The sequence below is a fragment of the Marmota flaviventris genome, chromosome 2 (assembly GCF_047511675.1).
Source record: "Marmota flaviventris isolate mMarFla1 chromosome 2, mMarFla1.hap1, whole genome shotgun sequence".
In the NCBI taxonomy this organism is placed as follows: Eukaryota; Metazoa; Chordata; class Mammalia; order Rodentia; family Sciuridae; genus Marmota; species Marmota flaviventris.
The window spans coordinates 167,726,950-167,745,619 of NC_092499.1; the positions used below are offsets into that span (position 1 = coordinate 167,726,950).

Here is an 18,670-nt window from a genome sequence, read left to right on the forward strand (position 1 = left end):
ACGTGCAAGCAGAGATGCCCGGCTTGCGGCGCCCGAGGGGGCGGTCACCGCTGGGGGCACCCCAGGCATCCCAGGGCAAAGGCTCTATCCAAATTTTTCCCCACGCTCTCCCTTCCCGCCCGGCCCAAAGTTCCCAAGGACGAGGGGGGGCTGTGTGGGGCCCCAGGAGTCCACGCCGCCCAGCGAGTCTCAATCCCCCAACCCCTTCCAAGTTCCTCTCAGCAGTCCCCTCCCCATCAACCAGGAGGGAAGGGGCGTGTCCTAGACGGTCACGCCCCTCATGAATATTAATAAGCGCGCATGCGTCTTCCCCGGCGTGCTGGGTAGAGGTGGCCAGCCCCGGCCGCTGCTCCCAGACGGGCTCTCCGGGTCCTTCTCCGAGAGCCGGGCGGGCACGCGTCATTGTGTTACCTGCAGCCGGCCCGCGAGCTAGGCTTGGGTGTTTTTTTTTTCCCTCCCTCCCCACTTTCCATGCAGCTGATCTGAAAGGGAATAAAAGGCTGCGCATAATCATAATAAAAGAAGGGGAGCGCGAGAGAAGGAAAGAAAGCCGGGAGGTGGAAGAGGAGGGGGAGCGCCTCAAAGAAGCGATCAGAATAATAAAAGGAGGCCGGGCTCTTAGCCTTCTGGAACCGGCCGCTCTTGAAAGGGCTTTTGAAAAGTGGTGTTGTTTTCCAGTCGTGCATGCTCCAATCGGCGGAGTATATTAGAGCCGGGACGCGGCTGCCGCAGGGGCAGCGGCGACGGCAGCACCGGCGAGAGCACCAGCGCTAGCAGCAGCGGCGGCGTCCCGAGTGCCCGCGGCGCGCGGCGCAGCGATGCGGTCCCCACGGACGCGCGGCCGCCCCGGGCGCCCCTTGAGCCTCCTGCTTGCCCTGCTCTGTGCCCTGCGAGCCAAGGTAGGAATCTCTGCCAAGCCTCCTTCCCTGCCGTCTCCCTACCCTCGAGGCGCCCTGGACGCGGGCGCCTGAGCGTGGCGAGCGGCCCCCTGGGTCTTTGGACGCCTGGGTTTCTAGCCCTACCCTTGCGCTTAAGAGGCTGCACCTGGGTTGAGAGCGCCAGCTTCCCTTGGGGAGCCCCACGGGCTGGAAGGATGACCCCTCCAGGCTGGGCAGGGAGCGTTCGCCCAACTCTCGACCTTACCCAAGGCAGGCGTCGGATTTACCCCCTCCCCCGCACTCATGTTTTAAGCCCCCTGAATCATGTTGAGTTCTTGAACCTAGTTTTGCAAAATTATTTTCACTTGGTGCAGCGGACTCGTCGGGCGGGCGGGGAGGGAATCGCTACCTCTGCCCTCGAAGAAAATAGTTTTCTCCCGTGGTGACCTTACTCCCTCCCTCACCTTCAGGTGTGCGGGGCCTCGGGTCAGTTCGAGTTGGAGATCCTGTCCATGCAAAACGTGAACGGAGAGCTGCAGAATGGGAACTGCTGCGGCGGCTCCCGGAACCCAGGGGACCGCAAGTGTACCCGCGACGAGTGTGACACGTACTTCAAAGTGTGCCTCAAGGAGTATCAATCTCGCGTCACGGCCGGGGGCCCCTGCAGCTTCGGCTCAGGGTCCACGCCTGTCATCGGGGGCAACACCTTCAACCTCAAGGCCAGCCGCGGAAACGACCGCAATCGCATCGTGCTGCCTTTCAGTTTCGCCTGGCCGGTGAGTGACCGATTCAGGGAGGGAAGTCGGGCAGAGGCTCGCAACCGCCTCTGGCCGAGCCCTACTTTCCTTTGCCTGAGAGATTTAAAGGGTCTTGGCTTGAAGCTTGACGATAACTAGGGAGGCATTTTGGGGTGGCGGGCCAGGGATCTGAGACTATAGTCAGACCTGGGCAGGTCAGGACCGGGCGGTCTCATCCGTGTTGCTGCTTGCTTAGTCCACAAAAGTGGGGACCCAAAGGGAATTGTGGGGAAAATCGCCTGGGATAGCCGGTTTAAACTTGCAAGTTGAAATCGCTGGAATAACTCCCACCACCCTTCCTCCCAGCCTGAGCCAGGAGGTCATTGTAGGTGATCTCTTTGCTTAACCAATGAAACCTGGTGCGCCGTTGAAGGCGACTCCGCGCAGTTGTGGGCTGAGAATGCCGTCCAAATTGGCACACTCCCCTTTCCCGTGAGCGGCCCGGAGGGCGGGTGTGTCCTTCCTGGAGGGTGTGGGGGGAGCCGGTTTCCCGCTGCTCCCCGGGAGACTTTGGTGTGTGCAAGGGCGCTCTCCGGGCTGGGCTCCATATCCCGGGGGCGGCCGCCGCAGGGTGTGTGTGTATGGGGGGGTCTTCTGGAGCGCGCCGGGCTGTAGGCCCAGGAACCCCCGCCCCCTGCCGGCCTCTTCCTGCCCCCGCCCCCGCGCGGTGTAACCCTTATGGCCTCGCTTCCAGCGGTTCCCGGGCTCTGGAACAGCTGTGTTTGCAAACTTCCCGGGGAAGGGCGGGCGCAAACTCTTGTCCGGCGGGCACACGGCCCCCGCATGCTCTTTGGGGGCCGTGCCAAGGCTTGAAGGGGTGGTCCGCTTGGAGGCAGTGCTTAGGGTGCAAGTGTGTGGACCCTCATTACTCTCCGCCTCTCGCGGAGCAGCTCCAGGCCCGGGCCCAGCTGGCAGACCTGCAGCGAGGCCCTTGCAACATCCCAAAATGGGTGGAAGGAAGATGGGTGCGATTGCAGAAGGGGAGGAAAGGGAAATGTTGGGGGTGTGCCCGCTGTCCAGGAGGTGTGACTCACTGCCAGGACTGGGGCTTGGCCCAGCCTGTTCTTGGAGGGTGGGTGGTAAGTCGGGGGGCGGGGGAGCTCTGTGCCCCAGAGGATTTCTTTGCGCCACGTGCTCTGATTGGGTGCGCTCTGCTGCCTCCTATCCGCGAACTCGGGCTGTGTGATTAGCAATTCCAGGAGGGGAGGAAAGCCTGTCTGGCTAGGTCTGCGGGAAGGCCAGGGAGGCTCCTAAGATCCACGTTTACAAGAGCAAGTATTGTGGCATTAGGAAGTGCCCTCTGCTGTGGGTAAGATTAGACAATTAGCAAAAACATGCCTTTAAAAGGGTCTTATTTAAAAAGAAAACAAATCTATCTATGTGAAGTTCTCTTGAAATCTGAGGGTTGTTTCTGTTGTGGGATTTCACTTTTACAAAGAGTGTTTGTCTTGTCTGTTAATCCCCTATTAGGGAGAACTTTAAGCTAAAGACGTTGGCCACCTTTAAATCTGACGGGGGCCCAAGCTGACTGTGAACGCTGACTGCCCTTGAACTGTGTTTGGAGTTTAGGGGGACTGGGACAGCAGGTGGTTCCATCCTCTGAAGGATCAGTCCGGAGCCCCTCTGGCTTTTCACAAGACCATAAAAGGAATCTTATTACTGATGTGGAAAAGCAGAAGGCCTGGCTGAGATTCATTTTGGAAAGTAGGGTCAGAATAGCTTAGACAAAAATGGAGTCTTGCTCCTTAACCCCCCCTCCCCCCAAAAAAAGTGACCTAGAAGGTGTGTCTCTTCCTTTGACACTTGGCAGGAGTCCTCAGAGGAGAAGGAAATGGAAATGGTGTGAGAGGGTAGGGGAGGCAATTGATTTGCTGGTGCTCCTCTTTGCCTTCAGGCTTGAGGCTTCACCAACAATGAAATAGACTCTGGGCTTTTTTAGAATATGGGGACTGCCAGCCTAACTCTGAAAATGTGGTTCTTTTGAAGTTGGGCCAAATGCATGTATCACTCATAAACAAGTCTCCACCCTGCTACCCCAGAAAGGCCTGCCGCGAAACATAAGCTTTACTTCCCAAGAGAAATTGGAGTTTAGGTGTATTGTTTTATTTTATTTTCCTGAATGTGGCTGGAGAAACACTCAATAATCTGTAACTTTCAAGCATGACTCCAGGGTGAATGAAAGCCCTTAGCTGAGCCAGTGTTGAAGTAACACAGCTTCCTTCAATTTGGCAATTAACATTAATAAGTGTCTTCTTAAAAACTAATTTCTGGCTGGGGGTAAAGCTCATTGGCAGAGTGCTTGCTTAGCTCTTGTACCTTGGGTTCAATCCCCAGGACCAAAATAAAATAAATTGATTTCTTTGGATAGGTAATAATTCAATGTGGTATATAATTCAAGAGGTAACAAGAAGGTTAGATAGTTAAAAACAACCTCCAGACCACCTTAGTCTCACAGCCACCTAAGCTGCCAATTTGTAGGTAGCCACAATTGTCACGAGTCCTAAATTTGCTGACACTGGAAGAGCTGTGATTGAGGAGCAGGGGTAGGTCAGTGGAGAAGGTCATGTGATTTGTGTCTTTGCTTTGGAATTATGACCCCAGTCAAACAACTGTTTGTTCTGGAGAGGAAGAAGAGGAAATGATTTGGTAAGATGTGAAATTCAGCCCACATTTCAGCATTTGTGTGAGGAGCTCTGTAGAGGTGGGTCTCTCTGCCATGTAGTATCTGATTACACCTCACTTGGTATCCACTTCCCTAGCCCTGGTCTTGTAGTTTTTAACCAGTGGTTTCTGATCACTTTACCATCTCTGCTGCTAGGGGGCTTGCCTTGAAACAACTAGCCTGATTTATGATCCTCAAATTGGAGGACCAAATGATAAGAATATCATTATGAGAGGTAATTGGGCTTAACAAGAAATGATTTGGGAATAACCATTTATAAATCACTGAAATGGTTAATTTGCACCTCCTAAAATGAGTACTAAGTCCCAGCAGAGCCTGCTTATTAAAAATGCATTATGTAATTACCACTCCTTCTTGGGAATCCTAGAACCCTGGTTAGGTAGGTGGTTTCATTGGTGGCTTTTGAGTGAAATGAATCTAGAGAAAACTTGAGGGAAATAATTGAAGTATCTGCCTTTTTAGCTTCGTATTTTAAATACCACTTATCTCATTCAAAGACTTGCTTTTTAATTTTTTTTTTTTTGGAAAAATCAATGAAATATGATTCTTGCATACCAGAAAAATGCTAGCTTTGGCCCCCTTCACACTTAAGGCCTGAATGAATAATTGTCAGGTGTTTGAGTAAATAGGCTGTCACTGTATTAATCTCAGTATAATTGACAAGTCCTTGCCTTTATGCCTCTAGATACTTCAAAAGGCAGAGAAACCAGGTTCTCATTTGAGCCTTTCTTTAGCCAATATTTGCAACCCACCTGTGTGGTCAGTGTGTGTACATACAGCACATGTGTATGTGCCCAGTGCAAGGGACTTTGTGTGGAGGAAACACCCTGTGCCCTAAGAAATCTACCTCAAACTAAAGACACAGAGTGACATGTCTGAGTAGGAAAACTAGGCTTAGGGCAAAGTGGAGTGGTGCTAACTTTGAAAGGGCTTCTCCCCCAAGGAATTCCTATTCCAGGTTCTTTAATTTTTTCTTCTCTTGCAGGTGTAACCTCTTCCCCCCCCCCCTCTTGTTGTCCTGTTTCTTAGCAACTTATTCAAACCTTCAGGACTTAAACGAGTTTGCAACCCACGAGCTCCACACCCATAATTCTATAGGGACTTAAAATGTGTAGAAAACGGTGAGGCTTTTGGTTAGAGACTGAAGGAGTTGAATGGGTGAGGTGGAGAGGTAGCAGCAACTTGGAGGCACCCTCTACCCTGCACTGCTGAAAACTAGTGATCTGAATGCAACCTGAAATCTTTACACCAAATAGTGGTCCTTTGGGGGACTTTTAAGATAGAAGCCATGTGGAAAGTTTAGCATGGAGAAAAAAAGTTAACAAGGCGGGGGGTGGGGGGGGGGTTCAGGGTAACAAGAAACCTTCATGTTGTTGATCTGCAAACAGAGGCCTTGGCTGGATTCAGAGGAGCCACAGTTCCATTGTTACAAGGGCCAAAATTGGTCCCAGTGTCAGGCTTTCAGGATTACAGCATTAGAATGCATAATCTTTGGACGTGCATACAATTAGCTTCATAATCAATAAAGACAAATATGCCTGAGACTTTTCCCTTGATGAACATTTAGAGGCATTCCTCTCACCTTCAAGGTTAGGATCCAGGCTGCTGAGAGCAGTGATCTTTGGCTACAGCTTTTAATTAAATACATTTAAAAGAATAAAACTTAACCTGTTCTTCCAGTTGTTGAGAGAACAACTGGAAAGTAAAGATTCTAAAATTGTAGAAATGGAGAAAGTCCTGGGTTCCGAATTGTGCCACCTCTGCTGAATTGTGTTGTGTTGGAACTTCTTGTTGGTTTCTGATCACTGCATGGACTGCAGCAGCCTCGTGGCTCTTATTTTTATAGTGTCAGTGACATCTAGCATTGGTGCAATGCATGTGCAGGGAAGAAATTCCATAGAGTGGTTCCCAGTGGTTAAAATGGGTACATAAATAGTCAAACATTCAGAGTCCTCCACCAGTTAAGCCCAATTTTTATGCACTTTTGGTAAATAAGTAGAAAGGACTCTTGTTCAGGCTTGCTCTGTGTGAACCGGACCGTTGTGCTTGGCTGGCTTCTCGGTATTCTATCTATTAACCTCACCACCCTTTTGTAACTGGTGCATTTAATTATCAGTGGGATGCCTTTCAAACAGGTAAGGGTAATGATGGGAACTGAGGTAGGGGCCTCTCATTGAGAGTCTCAAATCTGTATATGAGCTCTGGGCCTCTTGGTGAGCCTTTGAGGTGGGCTTTGATGAGAAAATCACCCTTTGTAACCAGATCGGACGCTATTGACATGTCAAGCCCTGCAGACTTGATTGTTTTCTCTCTGAACGGAGCCTTAGCTTGTAGGGATGCAATAAGGGTAGTCATCCTCCTTCATCTCTCACCTTGCCAAAACCCTGTGGTATGGGGATTGTGTGTGCAAGCGTATGTAAGTGTGCCCACACATGGACTCTCTTGAATCCTTTTTTGTTTAATATGTTTTGTGACTGGAATATTTTATACTCTGGCCACCCAGACACAGGCAGGACAATAGAGTTGGCCGAATTGACTAAAATGAGGATTACAGAGAAGAATGGGGCCTCTCCAAAAAATACTGCTAATACAGGACAAGCGACAGGAAGCAACAGTTGAGTCAGCAGAGCGCAGGGCCCCCGACAGACCCGGGGGCCGACTGGCCATGCACAATGGCCTTGTTGGCAAGCTGGACATTCCCAGGATGTGCGTGCCTCCAGTGGGCCCGCCTGTCGCAGCGGCCTGGGGTTTTGGACGCCGCACGCGTGCCGTTTGGATGGCGGTTTGTTTGTGTCCATCAGCTTGGCAGGAGGGGAGGCAGCCGCTTCTCAAGGCTTGGTTTGGCTGCCACTGTTGCCAGGAAAAGGAAGCTCCCAGCTGCCAACACAATTACCTTTGTTTCTTACATCCCCCCTTCTTAATGTGGCAATTAAGTGCTTACCACTCTGCCTAGTGCCAAGGTAACCACCATGGAGTGGGGCAGGACACAGAACATAACCCTTGAGCAGCAGCCCAAGTGTGGAGGATGGGAGGAGGTGCTGGTGTCCTGGCCTTGGGAGAGGGACCTGGTGGCCTTGGCATGTCTTGGAGGCTTTGATGCCAGGAATCTCTTCTTGTTGAAAATTGCATGGAAATCTCCCCAACGGCAATTTTGAAAGCTGACCAGTCCTCTTCGATGCTGCAGGAGAATGGGAACCAGCCGCTGTGTGGCCAGGACATCCTTGGGCTTGGAGCTGGGTAGGGGCAGCAATGACTTGCATTGCAAATCCAGACTGATGCTCTGTTAACTACCCGTTCTTTCTGTGTTGGCCCCAGACTATCATTCTGGGGGGAATAAAAAGATGCAATCCAATTGACTCTTCCTAGAAGCCTTTTTTTTATACTTAGAAAACAAGAAAACCCCAGGTATTTGCTTTTTTTCTCATTTGATTTTTATTATGAACTTAAGATTGAATAGTTGACTTTTCTGAGCCCCTTCCCCCTTTGGGGACTGGGGACTCGGCCTCTGTTGGCAGCAAGATCTGCTGTGGCCAATTGGGTATGACTTGAATATAGTGGATTGCTGATTTGTGGCCTGGTACCTGCTTTGATAGCATGAGGTGCACATGGTCTGGGATCTCCGTGTCCAGATGTATATTTAGGGATGTACAGAGGTCAGGCGTGGGCCTGGGAAAAATTAAAGCTCCCTAGCAACTAATAATCATTGCTAAATTATCTTGATTGTTGATCTATAGTGTGGGGATAGAGTGTGGGAGGTAAGAGTGCCTTCTAATAGGAACCATGGAGGGAATTCTTTTCTCTGAAGGCTGGGCACCCCAAGAGATCTGTTCTGGAACACAAATCCCTTCTCTGAAACAAGGGGGAGAAAAGGTCCAGTCTTGGTGGCTGTCACTGCGGTCCTTACCCACTGCCTTCCTTCTCAGAGATGGAGGTGGGGTGAGGGTAAGAAAATCATGATATCAGGCCTCTAGAGCTGAGGGTGCCATTCTAATCCCTCAAGGAATGGAGGGTGTAGGGCAGCAGCTTCTGAGGAGAGCGTGAGCCCGAAACACTACTTGGTCTTCCAAGTCCTGGTATAAGACCTAAGGATACCTTCCGCCTTAGTATTAAATGGAACTATACTGCCATGCCAGCCCAGTCCCAGGGCACCTTCCCTTGCTGTGGCATTTGGGTATTATGTGTTTAGTCTGTCAAAACTCTCGGTATCAATGCATTTAATCAGAGGATTAATTACAGCAATATTGTTGAAGTGGAGGATGTGGGCCTCAACGTGACCAGCAAATGAAGGGCTTAATTATACAGAATCAGCCACACATCTGGCCTCATTTCGACTTGGCTCTAGCCTCAAATCAGTAGAGAAATATAATTTCTTGCTGCTCATCAGGAAGAGTCCTATAATTTGTAGGAAGTCCTAAGAAACTTAAAGAGGTTGTAAATAAGGTGTAACTTTCACTAATAAAATATTAACGACAACAACAATGTGTTTGGACCGATGGCCACTAGCAGGGAGAGGGCTGGGTATGTGCCCCGGCTTGCCTGGTTTTGCTTGCTTTTTGTGAGCATTTTCCCACAGTTATCAGTGAACGAAATGGAATCCTACTCGGCTTGGAGTATGAAACATATTTCGGCTGAATTCCAAGGCAGGGTCTATCACAAGATATTTTTATATTCAGAGACAACCTGCTGTGTCACCCTGAGAGCAGTGATGAATGAAACTTCCCCCCCGCCCCCCGTTTTTTTTTTTTTTCCTTTCCCTTGTGGATGTCTTCTCTTGACAGCAGTGTTTCTGGTGTATGATGTTATTCAAGCAATACATGCTACTATTTTCTGTGCATTGGCTTCTGACAGTGGCCGAGCAGGGGATGCAAAAATGGGTTCTTTTTCCTTTTCTGTCTACCTGCTTCGAGTCGTCTTCTCCAGTCCTGAGATAGGTTTATCAAGACTCTTGGTGTTTTGTGAGACTAACCTCATGGTAAATTGCAAATGAAGATATGAGTAAAATCGGAAAGTTGCTAATAGCTCTGGGTTTTTTGGAGAGGCTGGAATTGAGATAAGCCTGGGAGATAAAAAGTGCCTTCACTATAATAACTGGCACCTTGCCAGTATCCAGGGAATTTGTTTAGTTAGTGGGCTCTGATTATTCCTGGAATGTTAGATCTTATTGACAGATAAGTTCATCAATAAACGCAATCCACGGGTGTGCGGTGATTTCTCCCTTTGTACTTTCTTTCTGTCTGTCCCCCCAACTCCGCCACCCAAGTTCGGTTGCCTTCTTTGTCTCTAGCAGTCTTTTTGCACCTACCCCCTCCTGCTTCCTAGAGTTACCTGATACTTGTGGGAGCTGGGATGGTCTCACAGACGGGGCTTTCAAAGGGGTTCTGAAAAGGAAAAGGGGGCCTCCCTGGAGACTGCCCCATCAGGGCCTGAAGTGTAACCTTAGCAATACCCCCTCGGTGCAAATACCTGAGTAGGCTAGCTTAGAATAAATTCTTTGTGTGTATGTGTGTGTTTTCTCATGCACTAAGGTTAGGGTCTGGAAAGTTTTGGAAAACTAGATGCCAAATGCTCTCATATAGGAGGTGGCATTTCCTGATCAGGACTTTGGGCTGCCTGCATGCATGATGACCCCGATGGTTCCCATCCAGGTGAAAGTAGTCATTTGTCAGTCTGGAAAGAGCACTGAAGAGGGGAGGGGAGTTCATCTGGATTTAAACATCTAAGACCTCAGTGTGCTGGCTAATAGAATATTGTTTTGGTGGGGTGTGCAGGGAGGCCAAGAGAAAACTATGTTGGAAAGCTGATCCCTGTTTCTGTATCACTAACCTGTTGCTTCTCTATCTTGCAGAGGTCCTATACTTTGCTTGTGGAGGCGTGGGACTCCAGTAATGACACTGTTCGTAAGTATCACATCAGTGGATTCTTCTCTAAATATGTGGAAGTAGGTGCTAGGTGGACCTGTCTGACTGTACTGCTACCTCAGTACTCGGGAGAACTTCCACCACCCTCTGCCATATTTTCTAACCCCCATCTAGGGCCCCTGTGTCAGTGGAGTCTGTACCTTAACTTTCCCTAGCACTTTGGCTTATAATATTAAGTAGTCAGAACAGACTCCCAGTTAGCTCAGTCCCTAAATAAGGGACCTAGATTATCTCTGGAATAAAGATCTTAATGGTTTAACAACATTAAAACCTTGTAGACTGCTACAGGATCAAAGTAGTGACTTTTTAAAAGTCCATTTAAACTTTTAAGTGAGTGTTTAATCTCTCATCAGAAAGATAAAGCCATAAAGGTGGCGCTGGGCTCTAAAGACCGACCTTGAATTTCACTTGGTGGGCAGGTGAGCTTCAGGCCTGTCTGAGTTTCCCACACTGAGCACCACAAACCTTTCATTGAAGCGGAATTTCAGAGCCCCACAGCTGTGACCTGCCTTGTCCTCTTCTGAAAGATGGCTCTGTTTTCGGTGCAGGCTACTTTTCAGGACTGAGAAGGGGTGGGTTTTGGTGGAGGCCATGGAGTGCGTGTGTTAGAATGGCAGCAGTCTGGTTTATACAGTAGTTGCACTCTTAGTTGTAACTTACCATGTTTTCCCTTATGAGCCAAAACTTCAAGTTCCCATTTTGCCTGTGGAGTCTCGGTGATTGTCATTGGAAAACTTGATTCACACTGAAATCTCTTGGTCCATGTATGAGGAAGATGCAATCCAACTTCTTGTGTTTACTTTCTGTGCTTCTTGGAATGTCTTGTGCCTTCTTCTCTACTGACCCTTTCTTGTGTTTTCACAGCTAATACCCTCCATCTTTACCCCTTCTCTCACATTGCTTTTTTTTTAGAGATCTGAGAGGTCAAAGCCCAATATGGGCACAGGGAGGGCTGGGGTTTTGCTCTGTGGGCAGCTTTCAATGGCTGGCTCATTGGGCCACTTGGGGCCACAGAATTCATGACAGAGGCTCACAGCCATTTAGTGCACTCTTCTTGCCTTCTCTCTTCAGTCCAGCTACGAGGGTGCATCTCTGTCTGGAGGGCAGCTTGTACAAGTCCAGGTTCTGAGCTGTCCTCCCTAAGGGCACTATTGTCCTCTGTGGCAGGTGTTTATATGTCTGGATGGTGGCAGGGGAACTTTGCCAGCCTTGGTTATGGCTGATACTAGTTAGGGTCATTGATATCTGTTTATTCTTCCCTCCCAACAATGTTGAGGATTGTGTGACTGTTATGTCACTGTGACCTGCTGACAGTGCTGACCAACATTAGGAAGGTGGAGGTGGGGAGGGGGAAAATGGGCTCTTCAAATGTTGCATGAATGATGTTCTCTTCCCTATTAGCTGATAAAACAGTCCATCTGGTAGAATTAACATCCTGGGCTCTATCCTGACCTGTGATAAGAAACTGTGTTGGGTCAGGACACTTTGTTGGGGATGGCTGAGAAGACCCCCAAATTCCCTCAGAACCTTTCCTGGGCCTCCAGTGCTGCACAGCTCAGTGAGCTGTGCCCATGGAGACTGAGAGTCCATCCAGAGCTGCTCAAGGTTGTCTGCATTTCCAGGTAGCCCCAGTTTGGGGTTCTGGGATGTCTCGTCTCTTGCTGGGAATAAAGAAGACTGGAGTAGGAACAAAGTACTTTGAAACCTCAACTTTTGGGGAGTTTGGCCACTGAAACACTCGGTGAGCCCTAATGAAGAGAGCTGGTGGGTTTGGTGGAAATGGTTTATCCTCTTTCCTGTTAAGCCTCTCTCTTTTCCTGTTAAGCCTCTCTCTTTTGTTTCCAGAGTATCTCAGATTTACTCTAGTTGAAACCAAACTTGAGATCTCCCTTCCCCAAGAGCAATCCCTTTCCCAGGACCCTTTCTTGGTGATGAGCACTAATATTTGGATATTCAGTGCCATAGCCAGAAATCCAGAAGGTACCTTGCATACCTGCTCTCTTGTCTATACTACATTTCAGGGTCTGAAAATCTTTAACTCTTAACTCAAAATCTAGCTTCTTCCTGCCATCATCCTGGTCAAAGTCACTGTTGGCTCATGCCTGAACTATCTCTTAGGTAGATGAGCTGGCAGCAATTCTATCTTCTCTGGTCCACCCCCAGTGCTTCACTGTCCAGTCTTTTTGGAACATCATATTTGGTTGTCTTCCTTTCTGTTAAAAAGCCAACCACTCGGTGACTTCCTCTTGCTGCTGGGACAGGTTTTCATGGGGGCTCCTAAGACCTCTCCAGCCCAGCCTTGTCTCCACCTTACAGACCATAATGTTACATAACATTGTCATCCATGTCTGTATCCTAGCTTTTGTCCTTGAATTCATTACATTTTTCTCTCTGCATCAGGGCCTTTGCATGGGTTGTTTGCAGTTGCCTGAAATGTTTTGCTCCCTTTCTCTTCACTTTCTGCCTCTCCCAACAGAATGTATTCCACGAGAGCAGAGCTGAGGATATTGAGAAGCTCAAATGGAGCTGACTGCCCTTTGGTACCCAAGCAAGTTGTGGCAGAACTTCTTCTCACAGCAGCTTTGCCCATGAGCAGAATCTGGGCCTAGTGAAACCCAGGTGCTGTTCATGTGTTAGAAGGGATTTTCCAAGGATGACCCTCCTGCCAGCAGTCCTCCAAAAAGTCATTTGTTTTGGGACCACAGTACTTAAGGGTCCAAATTATTTTCTTTGCCAGAGCAAACGATTTCAGTTTATTGTGATGCTTAATTAATGGCAAACATAAACGGGCATAGTTCAGACTCAGTTTCCTTTTTAGGATGGCCTTATCTGCTCAGGCTCTCATCTAGGTTTTCAGGTTGGCATTGTTCTGGGGCTGTATTCATGTGACCCTCCTCCCCTCCTCCTTGGCCTTCAAGCTGTATGGGTGCTCTGTGATAATCTGCATGCAGGACGGTAACATCCTTTCTAGTCACAAGCCTGGACTACCAAAACAGCCATCCCAGGTGCACTTATGATCCAAACCGACAGGAGGCATGAATCGGGTGGCAGCCCAGAAGCAGCAGGCAGGGAGCTTGCTCTTCATGACCCAGACACACCAGCGTCCTGCCTTGGCAGGTGCGAAGCTGTTTCTACCGTTCTGTTAGCTCCATTGAGGATTGTGAAGTGATCATCTTCAGGGCATTTGCCAGAAATAAGTAGAGGACATTCTGAACTGAGATTCATGTGTCTGTCTTCTGCACCCTGAGGATTGTGCTGGAGGCTTGTCTGAATTGTTTGTTGTTGATACCAGCCCAAGAGAAGCTGTATGCCTTTGAGCCATAACTAGTATGTCGAAATGATTCCTTTATTCAGATCTTGTAACCACGTGGTAATAGCCCACTATACCTCTTAACTGAACCAGCAGAACAAACATGCACTTTGAGGAGGGGCATTTTTGTCATTCTTTAGTCTGTGTTTATTTGCAAAAACTGAAATGAGTGAAGTGTTACCTGCAAGTGGTTCTCTGTGTACTAGGTGTAAGTCTGCAGGTATGTGGGCTTGTTGGAGGCTTGTCTTGCCCACACGACAGTTGGAGAACCCCAGGGTGAATTCTGGGGCTGAGTTGGAAGTGGAGCGTGTGGATGAAGCCACCCAGGAGTTCCTTACTCTGGTCACCTACATGGCTTGCATAGCTTTGTGAAGCAGCACAGGCCCAGAGCCTAGAAAAACAGTGGTGTGGGTGTGTAAGAATCACAAAGGCATTGCAAGTAGGCTCTAATGCTGTCTCTCCAAGGTGGCCTTGAATTTGACAAGGTGGTGAAGGGCTAGAGCTGGCAGGTTTAAGAAAACAAACACAGCACCAGGCTGTGTGGGTACTGAGCTGGTGCCTCTTTGCCGGTTCACTTCCCTCTCCTGAGCTGGCTCTGGAGTCGGGAACTATTTTTGTACCTGTCTCTTCTCTCATGCTAGATTGTAAGTGACCTCAGGGCAGGGGCCACTTCTTACTCCTCCTGAGAGCTCCTTGGACTCTAGGCATTGGTTGTTTGATTTTCTTCAGTAAGCATTCTTTCCTTGTCCTCCTACCTCACCAGTCCCCTTTTAATTTTGAGACGGGGTCTTGCTAGATTTCCCAGACTGGCCTCAATCTTGAGATCCTCCTGTCTTCCCAGTCACTGGGATTACAGGTATGCACCACCAAGCCTGGCTCAGTTAGCATTCTTTTAAGATGTATGACTTGTAAAAAGAGAAATCTACTTATCTCTAAACTGAAGTTAATTATTCTCTCATCAGCCCTCTGTGCAGAGGAGAAAGGTGAAATGCATCAAGTTTGTGGTGCAATTATTGAAATGCTAGCTTAATTCCAGTTTAAAAGGTGGCATGTTAACAGTTTTTTGCGGTGCTGGGGATTGAACCCAGAGTCTTGGATATGCCAGGCAAATACTCTATCAGCCGTTTTAAAATTTTTTCTTATTTTGAAACAGGGTCTTGTTAAGTTGGTCTTGAACTTGTGATCCCCATACCTCAGCTCCCAATTAGCTGGATGTACTACCACATCTACCAACTTTTTTTTTTTTTTTAAGTTTACTCAGTTCACTCCTTGGCTTTCAGTGAAGAGTTTTTAAAATGAACAAAACTTTTCTAAAGGAGACACAAAATTCTAAAACCAGAAAAGGTTGCTAACCTTTATCTGGAATAGTAAAATTTTTTCTTAAAGAACAATATTCCTTAAGGGGCAATGTTCTTTTACATAAAGAGCTTTTACAAATCAGTATAGTCAATGATGCAATAAAAACATTGGCAACTGAGAGAAATAGGTTGCAGGTCACAAGGAACAGATATGAATGGTTTGATAAATACATTGAAAGGGTGTTCATTACTTAATTAAGTGCAATTAAAACAAGAGATACCTCTTGATCCATCAGGCAAAGATCAGAAAGTTTGATAGTATATGGCATTGGCACTGCTGCTGGGAAACAGTTTCCTGTGCTGGTGGGAGGACTAATTGACAGGGCTTCGTTGGTGGGTAGTTTGGGATGGTCTGTGGACAGAGTGGATTAGTTATGCACATACTGATTCAGCACTTCCATTTGTGGAATGTTTCTTAACGCTGGAACCACATACATGGGCGGTATGTTCGACATGCTTGTGGCTTTAATAACAAAAGGTTTCAACCTGAATACCCATAAGGTTAGAGACTAGGTAAATAATTGTTTCCAGACAAATAAGATATATTATATACCCATTAAAGAGGGTGAATAAGTGATATTGGTGGCCTCTAGGGGAAGGAGATGGACTTCTTATTTTCTGCCCTTTTGAATAACTGTTTGAATTTCATATCATGTGCATGCATACTTTATTTAAAAACAAACAAAACAAATGGGCTGGTGTGGTGGCACACACCTGTCATCCCTGCGACTAAGGAGGCTGAGGCAGTAGGGTACACATTCAAGGCTAGCCTCTGCATCTTAGACCTTGTCTCAGAATAAACAAATAAAAAGGACTGGGGATGTAGGTCAATGGTAAAGCACCCCTGGGCTCAATTCCTAGTACCCCCCCAAAACAAAAAGGCCAAAAGGTCAGTGTGGGAGGCTCTGATATGAATGTTAGTATGATTCACCTTTTTTTTTTTTGCCTCTAGAACCTGACAGCATTATTGAAAAAGCTTCTCACTCAGGCATGATAAACCCTAGCCGGCAGTGGCAGACACTGAAGCAGAACACAGGGGTCGCCCATTTCGAGTATCAGATCCGTGTGACCTGTGATGACTACTATTATGGCTTTGGCTGCAATAAATTCTGCCGGCCCAGAGATGACTTCTTTGGACATTATGCCTGTGACCAGAATGGCAACAAAACTTGCATGGAAGGCTGGATGGGCCCAGAGTGTAACAAAGGTGCGTGTGTGTACATGTGTGCTGGGCGGGTTGACTAGCCCTGACTGCCTGTTGCTTTGGTGTTAAGTTCTCACCCACCGGCAGTCAGATGGCAGGTTGCTATCTCGGGCAGGGTGGGACTTTGCCTGTAATCTAGGACTGAAGCATGAAGATGTTGAGTGTCGAAGATGCTGTTGGTGCCCCGTCAGATCCCCTTTACCAGCTGGTGTCCCCATCCCCCAGCTGCTGTGAGTGTTGGCTGCTAACAGCTCACAGCTGCTCCTTCTCCGGGGAATTTTCCTTGGCCAAGCAGGAGCCACTTCATGCCCCATCCCTCCAGCTCATAGTGAGTGAGTGGCTGCTAGAAGCGGGGTACAAAGGCCAGCCCCCTTTGCCTTCACATTGTGGTAGGAGATTCACACTCCAGAGCTTCCCCTGGGATCAGGCTGAAGGCAGAATCCAGCTGAGACCAGGTCCTTGCTCATCTCCTTCCCCTGCCTTCCTCAGTCCCTCTTTCCTGTGCCTGAATACACTTCTCAGGCTCTGCTTCTCAGGAATCTGATGCCAAGTGGGACAGGATTGATTGAATTGCTGTCTGAGCAGAGAGTGCTATAGGAAATGACAGCCCCTGAGCTCAGGGGGCCTTGCAAGAAGCTTTTGCGATGCCTTTGTGGCGGCATTGAGGAAAGGGACTGGACAGCCCAAGCCTTCGTACTCTGGAGGATTGAGCCCATCCAAAGGAGTCTAGCTTTCAGTCTGTTGCCAACTTCATCCCAACCCGCTTTACTGGAGTTCATTGATTCTTATTCATAGCAAGTTGTTCAGTAATTCGAGTTAACCGTATACATGCCCTTATAAATAATAATGTACTATAATAATGTAATCTGCTTATCTTACATGATAATTAGGTAAATTCTTTCATGACAAACTGAATTAACAAAAAGTTTTCCACAGTGACTGAGGGGTGGGGCATGATGAGGAATTTGCATGTCCCTTGGGCAAAGCTGCTCTTTCTTCAATAGCTGGAGACAAGAATTTTAAGATGGTCCCAGTAACATAGCAGGACCCCATCTCAAAAAGATAGTATTTGAGAACTGAAATGAAAAAGGGAATCGAGCTTTAAAGAGTTGTTTTTAAAAATCTAACAGACACTCTAATGTTAGTAAGTTTTTAATGTCAGATCAATTTCTTAGCTTCTTTTTAATGAAGTAGAGAATTCTTTGTGAGAATACTTTACAGAAGTACCACCAGATCTGGCTACCGGATTAGCCTGCCAAATGAAGCCAGCCTGATTGGCTCTGTTAGACCTGGGAGATTTTTGAAACCAGGCATGTAGGGGTGGACGATGGGGTTAGTAAAGGAGGTTGGGGCTCATCTGAGGATGTCCTAATGGGATGTGGAAGGATTGGATTATCTACACCTCTTTCTTATGGTGAGGGTGGGATGGGCAGGATGGGAAATGACCAGGCAGGGTGTAAAGAGGAGGGTAGTTATTGTTGAGAGAGACTGGGTGAGGGTCCCCTTCCCCCATCATTTGTCTACATTTTGTCCCCAAACAGTATCATGTTTTGAAGATCTGCTAGCAAGACCTTGAAGTTTAAAGCTGGATTTGTTATTTGGGCTCCTCCCATCTTCCTCTCCTTACAATGGGCTTGATACCAGATCTCTTAAAATCATGGATTTTGTAGGCTTAATGTGCTAGGCCATTCTCATGAGGATGGCAGTGCAGAAAATGGGCTGTGTGCTGACGCATCCTTCTGCATTTTTTTTTTTTTAAACAGCTATTTGCCGACAGGGCTGCAGTCCCAAGCATGGATCTTGCAAGCTCCCCGGTGACTGCAGGTAAATGACTACACTGATCTTTTGTGGTTTCCTTTTCTTTTCAAAAATCTTTCCTTTAATGCAACCAAGGGACTGATTTTTTTACTGTAAATATGCCATTTTCCCCCCTTGGGAGGACAAGAAAGCTTAAAAAAATTCAGATAGGCACATCCGAAACTTATTAAATTATACCAGCTGTCTGATGGAATGCACACCACCCCTTCTCTCTTGGAAGAGGGGAAAAAAAAAAAAAAAACTTGTGGGCATAGCCAGTGACTTCATGTATTAACTGTTCTGTAAATTGATAACACATTTTGTAATCTTAAAGTGCAAATAGACTATATGGAAGGATGGGGCTTTGTTTCTTTGCGCCTCTCTCTCTTTTTTCTCCTCCACCCTCCTTTCCTTTCCCTGCCCTCCCCCACTTTTCCCATCAATAGGGAAAGTCCAGCATTCTTTAGAATGGGATTAGTACAATCTCCTGGCCCCTTTGCAGGCAGGATCTGGGCCGGTGCTGAGAGGTTAATGGCTGTGCTGGAATCTTGTCAGCTGAGCCTGATGAATGTAGACTTTTGCTGCTGGCCTTTGAAGTCTGTTCTTTTATGGTCCAGGAACAATGCAGAAGCCAAACGGAGAGACCTACCCTGACCGCTTCCCCAGGATGGTCTAGGGACTTCTTGAAATGTATATTATGCCAATTTGGGAAAAGCTTGTTTCAG

General features: G+C 47.7%; 1 protein-coding gene across 1 annotated transcript in view; it reads left to right on the plus strand.

The window, feature by feature from the left end:
* Positions 1-335: 335 nt before the first annotated feature.
* The window catches only part of Jag1 (jagged canonical Notch ligand 1), a 36,442-nt gene continuing 18,107 nt past the window's right edge, over positions 336-18,670 (plus strand). The window contains exons 1-5 of the mRNA XM_071608726.1: positions 336-899; positions 1,349-1,654; positions 10,204-10,255; positions 15,897-16,151; positions 17,912-17,972. Coding sequence (XP_071464827.1) covers positions 819-899; positions 1,349-1,654; positions 10,204-10,255; positions 15,897-16,151; positions 17,912-17,972 — 755 coding nt within the window. The 5' untranslated portion in view covers positions 336-818. The remainder of the gene's footprint in view (positions 900-1,348; positions 1,655-10,203; positions 10,256-15,896; positions 16,152-17,911; positions 17,973-18,670) is intronic.